Source organism: Lissotriton helveticus, chromosome 4_1 (genome assembly GCF_964261635.1).
Source record: "Lissotriton helveticus chromosome 4_1, aLisHel1.1, whole genome shotgun sequence".
NCBI lineage: Eukaryota > Metazoa > Chordata > Amphibia > Caudata > Salamandridae > Lissotriton > Lissotriton helveticus.
The window spans coordinates 395,214,053-395,235,252 of NC_136063.1; the positions used below are offsets into that span (position 1 = coordinate 395,214,053).

The 21,200-nt window shown below is 40.1% G+C and overlaps 1 protein-coding gene across 1 annotated transcript in view; it reads right to left on the reverse strand.

The window, feature by feature from the left end:
• Window positions 1-21,200, reverse strand: part of RIMS2 (regulating synaptic membrane exocytosis 2) — a 1,857,427-nt gene that overhangs the window by 412,128 nt on the left and 1,424,099 nt on the right. The window contains exons 25-27 of the mRNA XM_078686898.1: window positions 18,868-18,977; window positions 16,215-16,247; window positions 8,037-8,087 (exon numbers count right to left, since the gene is read on the reverse strand). Coding sequence (XP_078543024.1) covers window positions 8,037-8,087; window positions 16,215-16,247; window positions 18,868-18,977 — 194 coding nt within the window. The remainder of the gene's footprint in view (window positions 1-8,036; window positions 8,088-16,214; window positions 16,248-18,867; window positions 18,978-21,200) is intronic.

Consider the following 21,200-nt stretch of genomic DNA (forward strand, 5'->3'; position numbering starts at 1 on the left):
CCTTTAAATAAGTGTTTGCTATATATATTTAACTTTCTTTTCTATGTTAGTGCTGAGTCGAGTAAACAAACAGCAGCCCAGTGCTGCTGCTGCCGAGGGGACCGCATGTAAAGGTCAGGAGGGCTGCATGCGGCCCCGGGTCGTACTTTGAGTTTCACTGCTCTGGAAAAATGAATAATGGCCACTTGAGCTAGGCTCAGCCCTCAAACCCACTGAACACACCCGCAACCTTAGCATTATCCTCAACAGGCAGCTTTCCATGAATAAGCAGGTAAGTGCCGTCTCCTCTGCTTGCCTTCACACCTTCCGAATGCTCAGGAAGATCTTCAGATGGCTCCCACCCAACACCAGGCGAACAGTCACACAAGCTCTCATCACCAGCAGACTAGACTACGGCAACTCCCTCTATGTTGGAACAACTGCCCAACTCATGACGAAACTCCAGATTATCTAGAACATTGAAGCCAGACTCATTATCGACCTGCCCAGATGGACTCACTTCACCCGTACCTCAGGGGACTCCACTGGCTATGAGTCGCAAAGAGATGCCAGTTCAAGCTGCTCATCCACGCTTACAAGAAATTCCACAATGAAGGCTGGCGTACCTTAACACTCGAACGAACTTCGACCAACCTACTGGGAAATTCCATTCCGAATGTCTCTTCCAGCCACACGTCACATCCGCCAGACAAACAGTGGAGGCTTCCCCTTCTAACACCTGGCTGCTAAGACCTGGAACAACCTCCTCCTCACTCCAGAGCCTCACCATCGCTCCAGCAGTTCAGGAAGGACCTCAAGACTTGGATGTTCAAGCAACAGGAGAAGAGGCAGCTTGTTCTCCCAGCACCTCGAGGCCCTCATAGGTGATGCAGGCGCGCTCTACAAATGCAATTGATTAAGTGATTGATGGGTGGAAGGATAGATGGAGTAACAGGTGGATGGTTGGAAGAAGTGAAAGGGTGGATGGATAGATGTGCAAAAGGATGGCTGACTGAATGAAAGGATAGATGCTGGGGCCTCATGAACCCCCCACCCGTAGCAGCTCCAGCAGTTGTGACGTTCTTGATGGAGCTCTTCAGTGTGACACTTAGTAGACAAAAAAGAGTGAGTGATAGGATATATGTGAGTGAAAAGATAGATGGATAGGTGAGTGAGAGCATGGATGGGTAGATGGATGAAGGAATGAAAGAATGAATGGATGAAAGGATGGATTAGTGAAAGAATGGATGGATGAGCGAAAGGGAAAATGGATGGCTGACTGAAAGGGTGAATGATGAGAGAAACAATGGATGAGTGGGTGGGTGAGAGGATGAATTGATGGAATGAGTGAAAGGGAAGATGGATGGAGTGAAAGAGTAGATGGATAGATGGATGAGTGAAATAATGGATGGATGAGAGGATGGATGTTTGAAAGAATGGACAGATGAGTGAAAAGGATGGATGGAAGGATGGATAAAAGGGTGGACGGATGAGTGAAATTGATCAATAAGTGAAAGGGAGGGTGAATGGGTGGGTGAAAGGATAAATGAAAGAATGGATGGATGAGTGCAAGGGAGGGTGAATGGGTAATGGATGAATGAAAGGATAAATGAATGGAGGGATGAGTGGGTGAATGGGTCGAAGGGTGGACGGATTAGTGAAATGATGGATGGCTGAGTATAAGGGTGGATGAATGGGTGAATGAAAGGAAGGATGATGGAGTGAAAGGGTGGATGAGAGATGGATAGGTTAAAGGATGGATGGATGGATGGATAAGTTTGGAGATCGATGGATAGGTTTGGATATGGTTAGGCAGATGGGCGGCACAGTGAAAGACAATGATGGATGAAAGAACGAATGGAGGACTGAATGTAAAGGTGAAATGGTAGCTATCAGCAGATGGATGGAAGGATGAAGAGATAGATGCTTGGATGAAAGAGACAAGAGAGCTCTTCTGGGGGAGAGCTGTGATGACTTGCTTCATTTGCTTGTTGCCATAAGAGATTTGGTTCGAAGTGGGGGGTATTCTACTTTTCTGGCTACTCCCCTGCAGTGTGCCCCATTGTTGTGGCGTACTTTCAGTGCACCTTCTAAGGGCCTGTTTGGCTCCCTGTACGCGTTGGTAATACGGAGATGGCGGAGAGGCAAAATGATTACATCATTTGCATCTTATCACACCCCCAAGCAAACGAGGGAGCAACCTCTGAAGATAGTACTGGTTCTACATGTGCGCCAATGCCATCAGTATTACAGAAGGGATTGAACAAGGCCCTACGGCTCCTTCTGTAATACCAAAGCGCTGTGGGGGCACACAAAGTGGGCACACATGTCAGTTGTGCCCCACAGCACTTTCCGTAGTATGGTGCCCAGACTGTGTGCAAAAGTAATTTGGCTACCTAGGACCATAGTTGCTATTTTCCTGCATTGTCTAGACTTTTTAAAATGAACCTTTTTTTCTCAAACTCACTCTGGCCTATCAACCCATTCTCCTGTCTATTTAGATATGCATATTTCTTTTTGAAAAATATATACTACTTATGATCATAAATCTACCTATAAGTGCTTCACTTGAAATATTTAGGAAAACAAGACAAAATGACACATATGCACAAATGAATTCGCGTTTACGTTCAGCAAGACCTGAAAGTCTGAAGTTCTAGCTATCTATCCATACTTGAACATTCGGAAGGAATATTATCAATACAATTTTATGTCTCTTTATCTTTTCCTTAAACATGTATACCCTTTCTATGTAGTTATGTATATATATATGTTTATTACTTTACCTCTACTGTAGAACGAAAGGAACAAAAAACAATAAAAAAACCTTCAACTCCCTCCAATGTACTACTCTATGTCTCCACTTATACCTCTCTCAATATATCCTCTACCTCTACTCTCGGAGTCATTCCAAAGCTCATTCTACTAATATGATCTCCTAAAATCCTTTATTTACTCTTTCCTCCTCTAGCCCTTCTTGACTCACCCAAAACCTCATTCTACTACTATGATCTCCCATATAACCTTTTCTACACTCTTCCCGCCTCTATCCCCAGTCAGTCAGTCAATACAAATTTTACAACCATAAAAGTATACAAATAAGCAGCATATCATTCAATAGAATAAGCAAGTCAGAATCATAGAATATTCAATACACCTTCTTAAGCCTATAATCCATATGTCTTTAAAATAAAAGAAATCTTAAAATGTATTAAAACCAACTATTTTCATTTTTAGGGCACGTAGACCTTCAAATATGTCTCACAAAATACTTCTATCCATTAATAACTCATTCTGCTTGTAACTTAAAAGGTCTAACCCTCATCAGTACTCTTTACATTTAAGGAACTCTAACTTTTTTTATGTATTTCCCAATGGCACAGGCTATATCTAAATTGATCATTTCCACTAAGAGGTTTACAGCTTGCAATCCTATTTTCCATCATTTTATTACTACGATCTCCAAAATAAAAACTAACACTTTCTAGACTCTTCCATCTTGTATTCCTCCTTTGACTCATCCCAAACCTCATTTTACAACTATATCTCCCAAATACTCCTTTCTAGACTCTTCCCTCCTAAATCTTTACTTTGGCTCATCCCAAACCGCATCTCGCTAATATAAACTCCCAAATAACACTATCTAGACTCTTCCCTCCTCTTTCCCTCCTTCACCCTATTCTATCAAAGTAACAGACTCACATGCCCACTGCTCAAATTTAACAACTCATATTTCACCCTTCTAACCCACCACTAATCCTTTGGGTTCCGGAGTAACCTGACTGTGACAATCAGAAAATTACAAAAAAATGACGCCATACCCCAGGGAAAAAAACTTCCAGGGTGTGGGGGTTATTAGTTTTTTCTTTCTTTTTAATCAATCAAACTCCCATTTTGGGGAAGCAGCCACCTACCAAAACGTGTTCTCTTCATAGGAACCCCATGACAGGAGTTCTTCTTCTAAAGGTATAGAGATCACCGGTGAGTACATACTGCCAAACTATAAAACTAGGCTCCAAACATGCTTTTATGTAATTGTATTTCATTTTTGTAGTTTCTTTCCTTCCAGCTGCAACAGACCCACAGCTGTATGTGAGCTTTATAAAACTCAATAACATAACTTAACACTGATGTGATTCCTATTTTCCCCATCAAGAATATGAATCTACATAATGCTTTCTGCGATTAGTATTAGCGTTCAAATACATTAGATCTATTCTGAAAGCCACTCCCAAAAAGAACTTATTACACCTCCATTAGTACCAAGATAGTAAAATCACAAAAGTAGGAATACACAAATAGACAAAAAAACGAAACGTGACACAAATCACATGATTACAAACTAGAGATAGGAAAACAACAGCCGCATGCAACACAAAATACGATTACAAAAGCTCCAGGGCACCCTCAATCCACTAACTACATAAACAACTTGCCTTTTCTCCCATTTACTGGTGGACTTTGATGTTTCTCCTCATTATCTTTATGATATCAAAAATAGACAATGGCAATTAATAATTAATGCTAATGTGAGCACAAAGAAGAACAATGCACGACAAATAGGTAAGGAGCGTAATACAACATAAATACATGCACTATGGGGGACTAGTACAAAAGGGGCACAGACAATGTAATCCAAACAAAAGCACACATAGGCAATATAATGCATAATTACAACCAAGAAAAGAGAGAATAACAAAAAAAACTTTCCAACTATATGATATAACTTCCACCCAACGTGTGTATTTAAGGAATTCGGTTTTTATGGAAACCGTTTGTGAGGATAGAAAAGTTCAATGAACATTGTAAATTAGACAAGTCTGTGTTACCGTAGAAAATATATATGCTGCTGTTCTCTATGAAATCTGTTTATATTGTGTTCAAGACAAAGGTAAACTCATTTCTGGTGAACCTAATTAACAGCCTAATCGCAAGCACGTGGAGAACGAGCAGGTGATTATGTCAAACTACGAACAAGATGGCAGGACTGACTGTGAATGGCTTGATGATCATGAACAGAAAAGCACACTATTAGAAAAATCTTTCTGAAAGCACACATGTTGTATGTAGGTCAAATGAATACAGTGTCAGTCACCATGAAACAATTTCTCGGTGTGGGTGGCAAACGCGAAAGCCACCACTCTTTCTGATTCAAAATGGAGGTACGAAACTAAAAGGTAGGCTTTCTAGTAATGATAATAATAATAATACAGCATTTATAGAGCACCTGGTTACATCTGCTGGTGTGTCTCCGCGCTAGGAAGCAGTTTCACGCTGGAGCAAAGGGAGTGAGCTAAGTCTTGTAGAACCAGCTTTTCAGACCTTTTCGAAAGTTGGATTCTGATTTCTCTGCTGCTCTTTGCAGAGGTGGGAGTGTGTTCCAGCTTTCAGCCGCCAGGGAGCCGAAAGAGCGTGCTCCCATCCTGACCCTTTTTGTCTTCGGTATTTTAAGCAGGTGAGCTCCTGTTGATCTTAACTATCTGCTAGGATTGTAAGGGGTTTAGGAGATCACACAGATACGTGGGGTATTTCCCTAGTAAATGTCAGTAGCAGAAACACTTGGCCTTAAAAATAATTCTTTTTTCCACTGGTAGCCAGTGCAGGGAGTCAAGGGCTTTTGTTATTAAGGCACGCCTTGGTAAATTGAGGACTAGGCTTGCCGCTGCGTTCTGGATTCTTTGAAGGCATTGCACGCAACATTTTGATGCACCCAGGTACAGAAAGTTCCCATGGTCCAATTGGGAGGTCACCAGGGAATGGACTATAGTTTTTCTTGCTGACACAGGGAGGATGTCTAAGGTTTTCCTTAGCATTTCCCTGCTACCTTTCTAGAGTGGGCTTCGAAGGATAGTTTAGGATCGAGCCACACTCCAAGATTCTTTACCTCTGATTAAGGCAAGGGGACGGGCCCCAGCCTCTGGGGCCACCAGGCTGATGTCTGAGAGTTTAAAACTGAGTGATAAGAAGCAATGCTCGTATAACTTGCCACAACCTGTCAAAATCTGTTCAATAGAACATAATGAAATACAACATGCTTGAAAACTCAATGAGAGTTAACTGGAATTAAGAGAGAATCAAACCTGTAATGAAAGAAAAGAGAAAAGGAAGATCTAAGGTGGAAAAAGCCTGTTTAGCGGAGAGCTCTCTGGCTCAAGGTGGAAAGGCAGACATGAACTTTTGTAATGTGTCCACAAGCATGTTTTGAAAATCAGATTGTATACCCCTGCACACATCTATTCTGCCCTACTGTGCATCCAGCAGCACAAACTGCAAAAGGTATCTATAATAAGTGACATTAACATGTTTTCTACAAACTCTACTGAAATTGGTCAGAATCACAACATTTACCACGTGTTGGCTTAATTTTTGAACTAGAAATGAGAGCACAGCAAAATCAGCTAGAGGCATTACTGCTATGAATGTCAGCAGAGCCTGCAGGCTTGAAATAAAATTCATAATATATTGAAGCTTATTGATAGGGAATACAAATCTAAATTAACGATTAGTAATAATCCCAATACAGTTTAGGAACATAGAGGCGAATGCGTGATGGATGACTATCTACTGCTCTACATGCGTGATTCTCTTATGGATACGGCAAACTTATAATTCTTGGGACTCGATTGCGGGCAGTTCAGAGATGCAGAACCGGTAAACACCAGATGGTGCAAGGAATTCACAAAGTGGCGTTAACGATGCTTGCAGTCACTGCTGGTCATCATGAAATATTATAAAGAGACGGCTAAGATAACAAAGTAAACTTATGTTGTGAGATGATTCCACATTTACCTTATTGTAATCGAGCAAGTGAATAATATCTACTGTGCCTTGGAATAAAAGCGCAACACCATTTGACGTCCTCTACTTTTGTTCCTAGGAGATGTTGGACACCGAAATACCAGGGTCCGCACCACAGTGGGTGTAAGCTACTTGTTTCAAGTTATTTCATGACTCTGACCTGCAATATTATGTCTAGAAGGTCAGTGCTACTGGTATGAAAACATGCCAGAGAGGACTGCTTACACCTACAAATTAGTTAGTGTTGAATAAGAATTTTGGAACCTCCTAAAACTGTTGAGAGAGTACGACTCAATCGAGGGAGCCTTCAGGTAAATAAGAAGAGGGGGCAATGTCAATAATAAATACAGAATTCTTCAATATTCATTCCTTTGGAATCGATCATATGATCTGGTACGTGGAAAGCAACGTACATGTCTTACATAGCCGTAACAACTATAACACTTAATTAACTTGCTCGAAAACATAGCTGTCTACTCTCGATATGCCCGAAAAGGATTAGTTAGACAACACTATAAACAGGTTGTATCTTAAACCATCAGTTGTACATTTTAATCGTTGTTAGTAATAAAATAACAGTTATAAGGGGCTGTTGTCAGTTTTTCCAAAAGAATGTAAAAAAATATGATCAGGGCATTATTTAAGAACAAATTCACAATGTGTTAATGCCACATACCATGGATCATTGTTAATCATTGACTGTTCTCAAGGGCTGAATGATTTCACAATGAATTTACTTTAACAACATTTACATGGAATGGATCAGTATTGAGGGTTCTTTGATTGGAAGGTCACAAACTATTAAAGCATGAGCAAAATATGGCAGAATCTTGCCTTGAGATACGATCTAATTCCACAGGGTGACCACAGGTACTCTGCGGTAGGCCTTAAAGTGGGTTGAGCAGCTTGCACATTTGTTTGAAACATTTTATGGAAGATTCTAAGTAGTAAGGTTCCAAAGCAATACTTTAAAATAAAGGTCAAATAGGGTATAGTGGATTTAGCATTTGTAGAGTACTGGCATAAATTATGGCAACTGTAAAAAGATTCTTGGATATATCACAAATGTAGGTTTTCTTTAAACTGTGTGTACCACCCCGACATTTCCTACGAGGAAAGCTGTAAGTGTACATTTTCCATTTTTGAAGAAAAGTCTAATATTCCCGAGCTATTGCAGCTCGGGATGGTATGCTAGAAGAAGGATTTTTTTTAGAAGAGACAACAGAAAGAGATTACAGTATACATGTGGTGAGACCGACCTGCCTCGATCTCTGACCCATGCTCTTCCACATGATGGTTCTCTTCTTCTTCTGTTAGTGTACAGGTGAAATGAAAAGAGTGAAACAAAATATGCACATGGTATTAATGAAATGACAGAACAAATGATAAAAAATGACTTATGTAGTTTGGGTTACATGAAAAACACACAGCACGACATCTTGGTTCATGTTGAGGGTAATTCTCAACAGTATTTTATCAGCTGTACTAAAAGGGGCATTCCGACACATCGCATGCTCCCCGAATTGATCAAATATTTAAATGTAAAGCGATCACAAATGAAAGGATTTATTCAAATCAAGCAATGCTAACTACTTAGAGGATCTTTTCAAATTTGATTTCTGAAGTGTTGCTTAACTGGCTCACATGGATTTTTTCCATCCGTCCAAATCAATGCATCTTCTAAAGGTAGTGTTTTTCAGAGAAATCCAGAAAGTGGTGTAGAGAATTCTACAGCCAATAGTAATATATGATAGCCATTACGTGGTACAATATCACTCACCGATTCTTGATCAAAAATAAAGTTCTGTCAGAAAATGCATACAGTCTCTGAGACCATAATTTTGTCATGAAGGTAAAAAACGAATGCTGCTTCCCAATTAAACACAGTAAAAGTCAAGAATGTTAAAAAGCTCTAAGATTTAAAACAGGAAATATGGGAGATAAAAAAACAAAAACCTTTTCGAATAGTTAATTGCCAGCTCCCAGGCTTTTGAACAATAACCAACCAAACATTAGAGTTATGTAGCCAAATTTCAAAAGTATACGATCGTCACACATGCTAACTATAACTGCACCCTTTGTGCAGTTATGACTCTTATAATTTGTAAAGTAGTGAATGCAAAATTATATCGGACAGGACACTGACAAAGAGAAGAAAGTGAAGTGACAGATATACAGGATCCGCCGGACTACTGGAGGATTAAGGAACCATTACCAGCACCAAGTCTAGCGATCTTTTAATACTTGATCGCACAAAGCCACAGGATACAATCACCACTGTGAATCGATGGCACTCTGATGAAATCCAGAGAACTACAATGAGCCTCAATTACATTAACATTCCACTAGAATTGGTTAGTCCTTGAATTGTGTCCAATGATACATCTATTAGGAGGTTTTTGAATTTCCTTGAATGTGTATATGTATTTGACAAGGGGTTATGTCATACTGTTGTGTTGTCTCTTCTGTTTATGCTGGTCATCATTAGAAATTGGCCAATTTATTATTTTAAATGGAAATTTTTTCTCATCGCGTTTCATTAGGAACAGTTGTGAGAAGGAAAATTGTGTTTTTAATAGGAGTGTAATAGGACTTGGTTTTTTAATTATGTATAATCATGGATTTATAAAAAACTTGTGTTTTTAAAATGTTTGAATAAATGTATTAATTGATCGATCACTTTGCATGAAAAAATAGTTTTTGGGGTGTCTGTTTGACTATGGTAATCACATCTCACTTGGGTCAAGGGAATTGTTTTCAACTTGGGTGAAGAAAGACCAATATCTGGATAGGTGCCCTGGTCACTAGCATCTTGTAAATCCAAAAAGCTGTTAACTTCATCAAAGGGTTCACCATCATTGGTATATCAACTGGAAGTTGGGCAGTTTCAGCATCTGAATAAGAGTAGAGGCATGCCGTGTATAACTTTAGGGTGGGGGTTGGGCGGGGGTGAGGAAACTGTGTCTGCGTTCAATACAATTATCCACTCTGGTTCCAACATCAGTGATGTTGGGGCTGACGTTGAGGCCATCACCACCCCCTTTTGTACCACTTTGTTCGCCATAAGTTGTCAGGGTATGCTCAGACATGAGTCCCATGCTCACTTTGCCACTGGATTCAAGGAAGTCCGGCTGAAGATGGCTGAAATGCCAGAAACCGGTCCTCGGAAGCTTGTTTCCGGTCCAGGGAAGGCATGGCTTGGCAGTTCGGGCTGGACTGTTCCCATGAGGCACAGGGTCAGACTGATTTGCATATGGCCATATCTGAACTGGGGTGGCAGAGTGGGCTAAAGAACGGTGATGGATTAAACCCAGATCTGTTGACTGGGTGTGAGTGTTTGATTGGTTCAGATGCTCCGTCCATCACCACCCCCTTTTGTACCTCGTTGAGGCCAGGGATGGCAGCATCGGATGCATCACTGATTCGGAAGCCAACAGAACTGGGCTCAGAGTTTAGGATCACCCTCAAAAGGTGCATTCAGTGTTGGGGAGACAGCTCTACCAGAGGTGAGCCAACTGGAGGCCATCTTGAATCCATAGAGTCTGAAGGTGCTCCACAGGTGGAGCACCAACAACTCAGTCTAAGGCCTTTTGAATCTGTTCCAGTAGGGGGAATGAGTCTGTGGCCTAGAGGTACTCATTGCGCAAGCTTGAAAGGTGGAAGTGTTGGAACAAAAGGGGACTGTGCTTCGACTTCTTATATTTGTTGGACTTACTGGTATTCCTGGGCTTTGAAGGCGAGCAGTCAAGAAAGTGCCCATTACCCCTTCATAAACCAGCCCTTCTTCAACTTCATTCAAAGTTCTGTGTTGGCAAGTTCAGCTTCGAGGTTGAAAAAGGCCTTCTTGTGCCTCCTTGCGCACCATTTACACAATGCTGAGTCGTGCCTGGAGCCGAGGTACCAGAGACAGTTCTAGTTGGCGTCTGTCACTGATATCTGTCAGTTGCGGATATGTTCATTTCACACTGGAACAAGTTGTGAGGTAAAAGAAAAAGGTCAATCTGGATAGGATTCAGTGGCGCTCTGGACCATCACTGGTATTTGTGTTGGTTCAGGGGAGGGAATGTGACAGGGTGGAGTAGGTGTGTAGAGGAGGGTGGTCATTTCAGGGAAGTTTTGCTCCTGCTACAGCCATCCCAAAAGACAATAATAGTCACGGACTACACCTGAATTCATAACGTTGTTTATAAAACTTACTGGACAAATCCATGGTCAAGTTGATCAAGTTGCATAGACTGAAAACCTAGTATCTATGACTGAGATGAGAAATGACAAGACAAGATTGTATTCTCATTCCATCCCTATTACATTTCAGAAATTACATTTACTTGCTAAGTCTAAGGGCCTGATTTAAAGCTTGGTTACTCAGTCACAAAAGCGGCAGATAACCCATCCACCTTATTGCAAAAGCATTATATTAAATGGCATTTTTTTTTTCGATGGCACTTCTAATAAGGTGGACGAATATCCATCACATTTGTGGCAGAATAACACATATTTTGGTGGTAGGAAAAATTAAACTATCATGTACAACATAGGCAAATACTGGTAAAAGAAGTAAGCAAGTTAGCGGGTTGAATTTAGCTACGAAATAATACAGAGAGTAAAAATAACCAAAAAGAGAGGTCAGAGAGTATCACCCGCAGATGTTACAAAAGATCTGTAAACTAATTTATTAAGCAGCTACAGAGGCATGCAAAGCTAAAGTAGTAGTGGAAGGTAAAAATGTGGCAAAATATAGGGACACTCCATGCTCTTCTTCATCTAAATGAAACAGCAACCAGTGGTGTCTTCTATTACCCCACTTAGATAGGATCTAGACATTAGAGCCATAGAGACAAAATTTGCTTTATTATCAATGAAGCAGTGGGTGAGTGTATAGATAAAGTGTCAACTAGAAAGCGGCATTATACATTTTATAATAGAGACTTCAAACCAACTTTTGTGATTTAAAGACAAGGCAATTGCTGGCAAAGTTATTAATACTTGACCCATTGTTAAATCCTACAGCAATGTGCAAGATATCGATTGGAGCAATAGAGATTTTCTTTTTTCTTTGGGGAAAAAGATACGCTCAGAGGTTGGCACCAATGAGCACAAGTATCATGGCTTTACAATTTATAGAGATGGTTGTGACATATGTTTTGCCTAATCTGAAAAATCTATTCCCCTGACAGCTCCAGTAACTGGATTGAATGAGACATGAATTCTAGTATGCAGGCCTTGTGCTAGGATTTTTGTCACCCTGATTGAAGTGTTGTGCCTCACTTTCAGATCTAGTTGATACCTCTAACTGGCATTTTTATAACTTTTTCATCTTTTTAAAATTGTTTTCATTTAACAAAACTAGTGAAGGTATTGCACAGTTTGTTTTAAGTTAACCTTAGGAGGCATTTTAGTGCCTACAAAACAGGGTGCCCAGTACTGTTGGGAGACGTTGGATCCTGGCCAGATTGTCAGGATAGCCATTGACTAAGTAAATTCCCAGCTACTATCAATGACCTTGCACGTATCTAATTTGCTCTGACCATCAGACACCCCTGATATAAAATGCTTGAGGGACTACGGTAGGGTCATACCTGGAAAGCCTTACATGTGATTGTGTCTTTTGGATACTAAACAGGCTTTTAGAGGCACCACTTTATCAGGATTGTTTGCTGGTAGGATAGTACCTCTGAAATGCCAGTAAAGCTGCGGTAGATTCAGCTACAGCCTGGCATGTAGGAAGCTATGTATGCTTAAATTATGATTTACCCTGCTTTAGGTCTATATATTAGTGCTTATGAAATGCCAGAAAGACTAGTGTTGAGACAATCATGTTAGGCATACACACCTTACATAAGACAGGCTATTCATAACTGACAAATGACGGACTATGCCAGTCTGGGCTTATCTATGCCTACTCAAACGTTCATAAGCATATGCATTTTGTCACAGGCATTTTGGAAAATCTTTAAATCTGCCCCCATGTCATCTACCTTTTCCCGCTTAATAAGATGGTAAAGCAAAGTATCATAACTGCTCCCAAGATCTGCATATGCACTGTAGGTCAGATAAAGTCATTCCACTAAGTGATTCCTGTGTTTACAATACAGGATAGGTTTGCAGCCTAAAGGTCAAAGGTCTAAATCCCAGCAAAATTGAAACGTGGGGTGAATTACCCAGAGATACATATGCCTGTTTAAAATCTGCACCCTTTCAAGGTCAGTATAAAGATTACCACCGAGTTGCATGCTAATAACACCAACCTCTCTGTTAGGTGGTAATGCTTCTTTCATGGCTGTTTCATATTATTAACATGAGGACTTACATGCTGGCCGTTAGCAAGAGATGGCTGGGAGCAATATGAGAAGGGATATGTTTCTTCATGTTCACTGATCCAAACTTAACTGCAAAAGCCCTACGTGTCAATATTCATAGTAAGATATATAATGTCAAAAGGCACAGAATCTTTGCAAATCCAGACTTTCTAAAAAAATCGGGAAGTTGAAACATTACCTAAATCGTTTTGTTTATCCCTTATCAGAATAAATGCAATGACTATTAGATTCTTGGTGGGGGAGACAGGCAAAGATGAAGAAGGAAGTTATTGAGAGCACTGCACCATGCACTCTTGCCCTCACTTTACAATCTGCTGGCTCCAACTTCCACCTGTTCCGAGAAGTCCTTCTCTGCTTAAGGAGTCTGTGCAATTGACCTGCCATTCGGCCCTGTCAGTTGTCCTTTATCGTCTAACACACTATGTTTGGCTATCCTGAATCTTCAAATTAGGACGTTCTACTCTCACCGACCAACATTTCACAACGGCATGATCATTTATCCATCAATTTTGATTTCCCCTTTAACAACCCAATGAAACAAATTGAATGTTCTGTGGATGACACCCAAACCTGGAAGTCACAGTCTTAGTCGTGTTGAACAGGTCAGCATTCAGGAAAGGGGCAAGTCTTCTAGACTAACCCAAGGGATCTATCTTTTCTTATGTTATTCTGCAGAGGGGAGGTTAGTTTCCATGAACACTGTCATTCAAAAAACAAATAAATGAAGGTGCGAATTTACCCCAAAATGAGAACGCTCACTTGATTATGATTACAAAGATTGGCAAGGTAAGAATAAGGTGTACCAGAACTAGTTATCATGGGAGAGCATCATCCAGATTAAATCCCATTGTGAATGGTGGTCATGAAGGTAGTATAGGTTGACTGAATTCACATGTTTGAGTGGTCAGAGTGGACTAGCACAAATGGAGTGATGTACTAATTTCATTGCATTATATCACTGAATTGGATATAGTATAGTGCAGACCTAGCAATGAGACCAAGGGAGTGCTGGACAACTGGTTTGGAATTGGGAGGAAGTTGAATCAGAAAGTTAAGGTGTGATGGGAGGGTGTTAACCAATTGTGTTAGCACTTGGCATCCTTTTAGGTTAGGCCTGTGGATAAGGATTGGTTGTTAGAAGGGGCGCTGAAATACTCCTAGAAGGGATGGGGTTGTAAGCTCCTTTTGAATGTTAGGTGGTTGTTGTTCCACTGTCTCAGAGTATATATTGGAATTCTTTCTATAATAGTGTGTGTACATAAAGCATTTGTTCCACCCACATAAAGATAAACATATATAGCCATTCAATATACACATATGCTTGGCCGTGGTGAGTTTAAGATACAAGTCAAGCCATAAAAGACCTACATAGGAGAAATCTCTCTATGTTACAATACCATACACCAATGACAGTCTCAAAGTATTTGTTTCAAATTGAATAACTGACTAATCTAATTTTATTCATTTTACTAAGAATTTTCTTTTTAGTCAGTTGTACAAACTGAGGTGGGGATAGCTATGATGATTTTAGAATTGATTAATTTTGCTGGTTTATTAAGATCTATGGAAGGGAATATGTGCAAATTTTGTAATTGCTTTTAGATGTTTTATTGTGTACACTTGTATGATTCTAATGAATCTAATAAAGTTATTTGAATGAACGAATAACTGACCCTAAATAAGAACATCACACTGTTTAGATGTGAAGCAATTTGATTCCAGCTACTAAGTCCCCTTAGAATTGAACATTAATGCTAATGGTTTTTATCACAATCTAATTACAAGACCTTACAGAGTCAGTTTAAACTTTCATAGACTATTTCGCAGAGTTTCATAAAAAGTCAACCGATATTTCATAGGTAAGTTAAAATGGTGTATAGCACCCATCTCTTACATATACTGTACTGAAAAATGAATGTACATTATTCAGTAGGAGATTATTTTGAGTAGTACATTGAAATCCAACTAACACAAGAACAGTATTTAGATAATATTCGTAGTGCTTTATTCTAGAAGCATGCTTGTGTACTTCTAAAGGTACGTACTACTGCAAATAGCTTCTCTGGTTTTCTTCACTTTTGGTCCAATTATAGGTGCTTCCTTCTTGCTCCCCATGCATATTAGACCTCTGTGGATTTCCAAGTTTTTATGAAGAAGAAACAGTAATTTAAAGTTCTAAAAATGGCCTACTGGAAATGTTTTATTTTCTTCACCAGGAAAACTCAACAGATAGTCAAAGAGCGATTAATAAAGGAAGCATTTGATGTCCATATGTATTGCTGTTTACATTCACAACAGAAAAAACACCGCAATCTAACCATAGTGCAGGGCCTTAACATGTACTTCTCACTCATGCCAAAATTTTAGTGTGTAATTCAAAGCCACAACTAACAATTTATAGTAGTCCTACAAAGCTTCAACTTTTCTTATGAAGAATTATTACAAGCGTTTGATCACAACAGGTGTCGATCAAATGTAAAAGAGATATACTGTAGCACTCTTGCAAAGATATTTATGGACATATGAAGGCATATACCAGGGTGGTGATCTGTGAAACCAACAACTATCAAAACACACTCTGAACACCAGGAGAAAGAGCATAGACAGAAATGGGAGAAAAAGAACTATATGAAGCACACTCAAACAAACAGGCTGAATGACACAGAGACTGCAATTGATATTGTATAGGCTATCTGGAAGGGGAAGCTGCTAATGTTACTTGGCCCTCACTCCTTCACAGCGGGGCTAGCGAATGCCGCAGAGGTTAGGGTCCACTAGATACCACGAGGGAGCACTTAAGGGGTTAAAGTTTAACGTTAATCAGAACATTATTTGTGCCAATATAAAAAAATCCAATCTGAAGTGGCAGTGAGTTTCCTAGATGTGGGCTTGGGCCTGGCCCTTAACTTTGGCAAAGAAAAGATGTACTTATAAGTGAAGACCAAGTATAATATACCAAAGGTGAAACTACCTTTTCATTGTAGCACACCTCTGAGCGGCCTAAAAAGAGACTGCACACGTGCACAAAATACATATCAATTGCAGTTGGGTTTATTCTTGCTTGGACAGCCCCCTAAAGGCTTTTGGCACAAAACAAACCCTCCGTTTAGTACAGACCTTCATAAAGCTCTATCTCCTTGTCTCCATTTTCTAGGGAAAATAAAAAGGGGGGAGAAAGAACCAGAGCACATGGGTTAAAACCATTTGCAAAAGGCACAGTATGCATCTTCATAAGAAAAAAAGAGCAGCAGATTTTCTTTTTTGATTCCGCAGTGGTCATAGCGACCTTATTGTGTACAACTTCCTATTGTACTATTTGGCTGTAGGAAACAAGGGTACAGCAAAAATAGAGATTAAAATTGAGTCCACCATGGACATCAGCATTCACCTGGCTGCACAGTGTGAAATCAAAGGCACCCATCACATTCTCCATGCCTCCGTGGCACAACACGCAACCACATTGTGTCTTTCTTGAGATAAAGCCAGTTACACCTTTCATTGCTACCGAACTTGTCAGCCCACATGAGAAAGTAGAGCACACTAGGGTTACATGGATTATTTATATATCTTTACACCTGTTTTTGGTGTATTTCTTACTTTCGGCGCAACCTCTATTTTCTACATGGAAACATCATTAGGCTACATGTTTTTATTAATACGTTATGATACTGAAGCACTGCGCATGAAAGTTTACGTTCTATTTACAGGTTCATAAAATGTAAATAACAAAAACAAACTACAGATCCGAGGTAACTAAATGCCTGGCAAATTACATGCTAAGCTCTCAGATCATGTGTTTCGTTCGGGTCAACTTTTTTACCAACCACTTGGGCTTGCTAACAAATATCCTTTCATCCTACTATAAAGCAGTTCTATAAGTGTCCAACAAATGTAATACATTCTGAAAGGACTGCACTAGTGGTATGGAAATATCATGCCGGAAGTACCTTAGGGATTTGGTGCGGAACTGAGCGAGATCAGAGTGGAGATCAGAATTTCCTGTCCATTTTTTCAAATGTAAGTGACCTACAGACCTATAGCTTCTATAGACAGTACCTCCGCCACTGGGCAATGGAAACCGCCACGCACACTGTCCTTTAGGGAATATATTTTAGCAATACCTGCTCGGAGCCTCTTGGCCTCAGAGCTCTGTGCACACTTGTTATTATGTCGGCAGTCATTCATTGATTTCATATGACAGGTTGAGCTGCTGTATGTTTGTGCCTAGAATGTACAAGTACTCATAATATTTCCCAAACGACCACATAATACAAATACAAATGTGGTACATTATAATCTAAATCAAGCCACTCTTCTGAAGCATGGACAGCAAGTGCTTTAAAATGTGTTTCTTTGCCTTAAAAACACCGGTCAGCTTTGCAGTCACTGTATACCATAACCACAGAGGATATTGTTTAGTATCCATATGAAGAATTTCTACAGCGGCAGAAAGAATTTAAATTTTTCTTCTCGTCACTATGTGAGTTTTTAAATAGACTAAGCTTTAAGGCTGCAGCTGTAAGCTTGAGAGCGCCACTATGGCTTCCTCTCTCGCCTCCGTAGGCGGTTAGCTTCTCCTAGACAAATGAGGCACTAAAGCTGGCGCTCCCACCCCTTCCAGGTTTGGCTTCCGCGAGATCGCCTATGTTGAACCAGCCCAAAACTAGCCACAGAGCCACATGTGTTCCCCCAATGGAGCAGTCTTCTCCACCCAGCCATGAATAGACCTAGCTGTCTCCCTTAGGCACAGCTGGCCATTTACAGGAACCCCACACTAATAACAACTTAAAGGGCGACTTCCATTTTGGGTGGACCTGAAAAGAGATTCCAGCAGCATTTGTATATATGCAGAATAAGCACCGTGCACTATTTGTCAACACGTTTTCGGCAGGTAAATCCAGGCAACGTCTTGTTGACAAATGAAACCAAATTCCGATTTCTGCTCGTAGGAGTTCAGAGTGCACAAATTATGATTTTGTAACCTGGAACATGTACCAGGGTCAACACGTCAGAATTCACAATATTTGGCAAGATCCTTGCTAGTTTTTTACCGGCCATAAACACGTGGGCACATAGCGGAGGCACATGGGGAAGTGACACAAGTACAATTGTCCATCACCACCCCTTGTTGTTAAATATTTTGTCCACCCTAAGCGTGGAAGGGTATACTCAGATGTGAGTCCCTTGCTCATTGCACCATCAGGATTCAAGCAAGCCGGGCCGACGACGGCTGAAATGCCAGAAACCGGTCCCCGGAAGCTTGTTTCCTTCCCAGTGTAAGAATTGGCTTGGTAGTTTGGTTTGCCCTGTTCCCATCATGCACTGGGACAGGAACAGACTAATTTGCATATAGCCAGGTTCTGAACTGGGATGGTGCAGTGAGCTAAAAAACGGTGTTGGATCTAGCCCTGATCTCTTGACTGGGTGAGAGTATTCTGCTTAATTCAGAAACTCTGTCCATCACCACCCCTTGTTGTTAAACAAGTACAATTAGTGCATGGGTGAATACTGGTCGACTAAATAGGAGTTTGCACCTGAAACGCAATTAGCCCTGTATTTGTGATTTGGACCATTGTATTTTATGTATAATGTATACCGTGGAACAAGCATGAAACCTCTACAAAGCATTTCTCAGTGACTGTACACCCTTTGCCGCTAATTCCAAAAAACAGACATTGAAGTAACCCAATATGAAAACCATTAATACTTTTAGACTTTCATTCTCGGATGAACTGAAAAGAAGAACCACTATTTTTAAACAAAGACTCACTTCTCTCCAGGGTCCCTTTTGGTGGAAGCTGTGGTAACTGGCGACCTCTGCGTCCGGCCAATGGTGTGTTGGAAGGGCTTGTTTGGACAGACCCAGTACGAGGATGTGACCTACAGACATACATTGAATTGAGAAAATAAAGTTCTAAAACACAAAAAATCACATTCATTGGTCATCATAAAAACAACAGGAAAGACGTTTTCAGTAAAACAAAGCTCAGCAGAAGCACCACATTAAAAGCATGACTCTACTTAAAGTTAGATTTCTATAAATGAAACGTTTTTCCATGATAACGTTTTGCAAGAACATTAAACAACCACAGAATTCAAACTGTTGTAGTTTCAAGTTTTTGCCATACACATAGTATTTATCAATATAAAAGACGCACAAATAGGTGCACTTCACATCTCCCGTAAGGAAAGCGAAGAATGGGTTCACTACCTGTGGTACCTTAAAATATTGTGCCTGGTCTCAACAGTGAACGTTTTCATTGCTGTGTTTCAGTACAAATTCACTTTATAAACAGCTCAGCGAAAATTAAGTCACGTTTCGACCACCCTATCACCACGTGCTCCTATTTACTGAGTGTGTTAGATAGTTTCTTTTTGGAGGTAAAAACCGTTAAAAGTATCTTTAGAAAGTCTACAAAGAAACATTTAGGGCCATATGTATCATACAAATTCGCATTCGCAAACGCCGACATTTGCAGAATTTCGGCCTTTGCGAATGCGAATTTGCTAAATGGGATGTATGAATGAAAATCCGGTGCAAAATAAGGGATCGCAAAATTTGGGATTCCTTATTTTGCAATTGCATTTAAGGAATCACAAATTCCTTAAATGCAATGTATGAAGCTAAAAAAATTGCTAATTGTCCCTAAGGAATCGCAAATTACCACCAACTTCAAGTTGGTGGTAATTTGAGAATTTCTTGAAAAATGCCAATTTTTGCATTTTTCAAAGTGCCATGTGACGCACATACATGCCCTTAGGGCATGTATGTGCACCACATGTGCACCCATGCTTATTTCAGGGGTGCAACAGGGTGTCCTTTGGATACCCCTGCACCCTTTAAATTATTCTCAATTTGCGATTAGCAAATTGCGAATCGAAAATTGAGAATAAATTCCCATTCCTTCCTATGGGCCTCCCGGCCCATAGAAATGAATGGGAAAGTATTCCTTAATTGCCAATTCGCAATTTGCGAATTCGCAATTAAGGAATATCAAGAAATCGCTAAACAATTGCAATTTTCTTGATACATACCAATTAGCGATTCTGAAATAGCGATTTCTTAAAAATCGCTATTACAGAATCGCTAATTGGTACCTTGATACATATGGCCCTTAGTCATTGTCTCTATATTAGCTCAAAGAGTTGCACATCTTCTGAAGTGACTGGGCCATGATTGATTAAACATGAAACACATTTCATTCATGAAGATTTATTAACAACGATTTGCTGTGCAATGTCAAGTATAAAGCACCACCCTGAGTCTTATGTCTACTGGAGCACGTCGTTAATAATGTTAAAGTCAAGAGAATTAACAGAAGCTTATAAGAAGCAAAAGAAAAGAAAGTGACGACATATACACGGCCAACCTAGATCCCCTAAATTGGAAGTGTAAAATTACGTGGTGCAAAAATGTAAAGCCGTGGCCGGCCCACGAAGGAGTCAGCAGGGGTACCACATTAAGCTAAGGTAGGGTGCAACAGGCACATTCAATGACGTTGTACATGTGTTAATGATTTCTTAAAATCTGCATTAATATGCATTATATAATCTGTTGGCGCTAGCACACATCCATTACCTAAATCCCCTTTCCTTTCTGTCTGCCTTCTACCACCAATTAATATCTCAATTTTACTAAACAATGTTGAAAGCTGACCCTGCCTGTCTTCATTGTCCCTTACCTTATAAGTCTATTTAAGTCACTGCCCATCATATCATTAACATATGGATTTAAAATTCAGTTAAACAGTCTGCTAAAGTCCACGCTAAAATAATGTACACCCAATCTACGCAGTTGATGGTACTACCATCTGCACAGTTTTGTAGTAAGACACAGGAGCACATTTTATGTTACATCAATAACACCAACAAAATAACAGTTAGCGTGCTTAGCAATGATATCAAAACCAAACGTCCTGTTGGGGGGGCATCACTCCAAATCCGATTTCTTCATCAACATTTCTGTGATACAACACCACTTACTCTTAGACACACTTACGGTGTAAATTATCAAAATGATGCAATAGCAGTTCAAATTTGTGACAAAATGGCTCATGCAACAGCAAATTGTAATTCAGTTCAAATGAGCTGAAGAAAACAGAG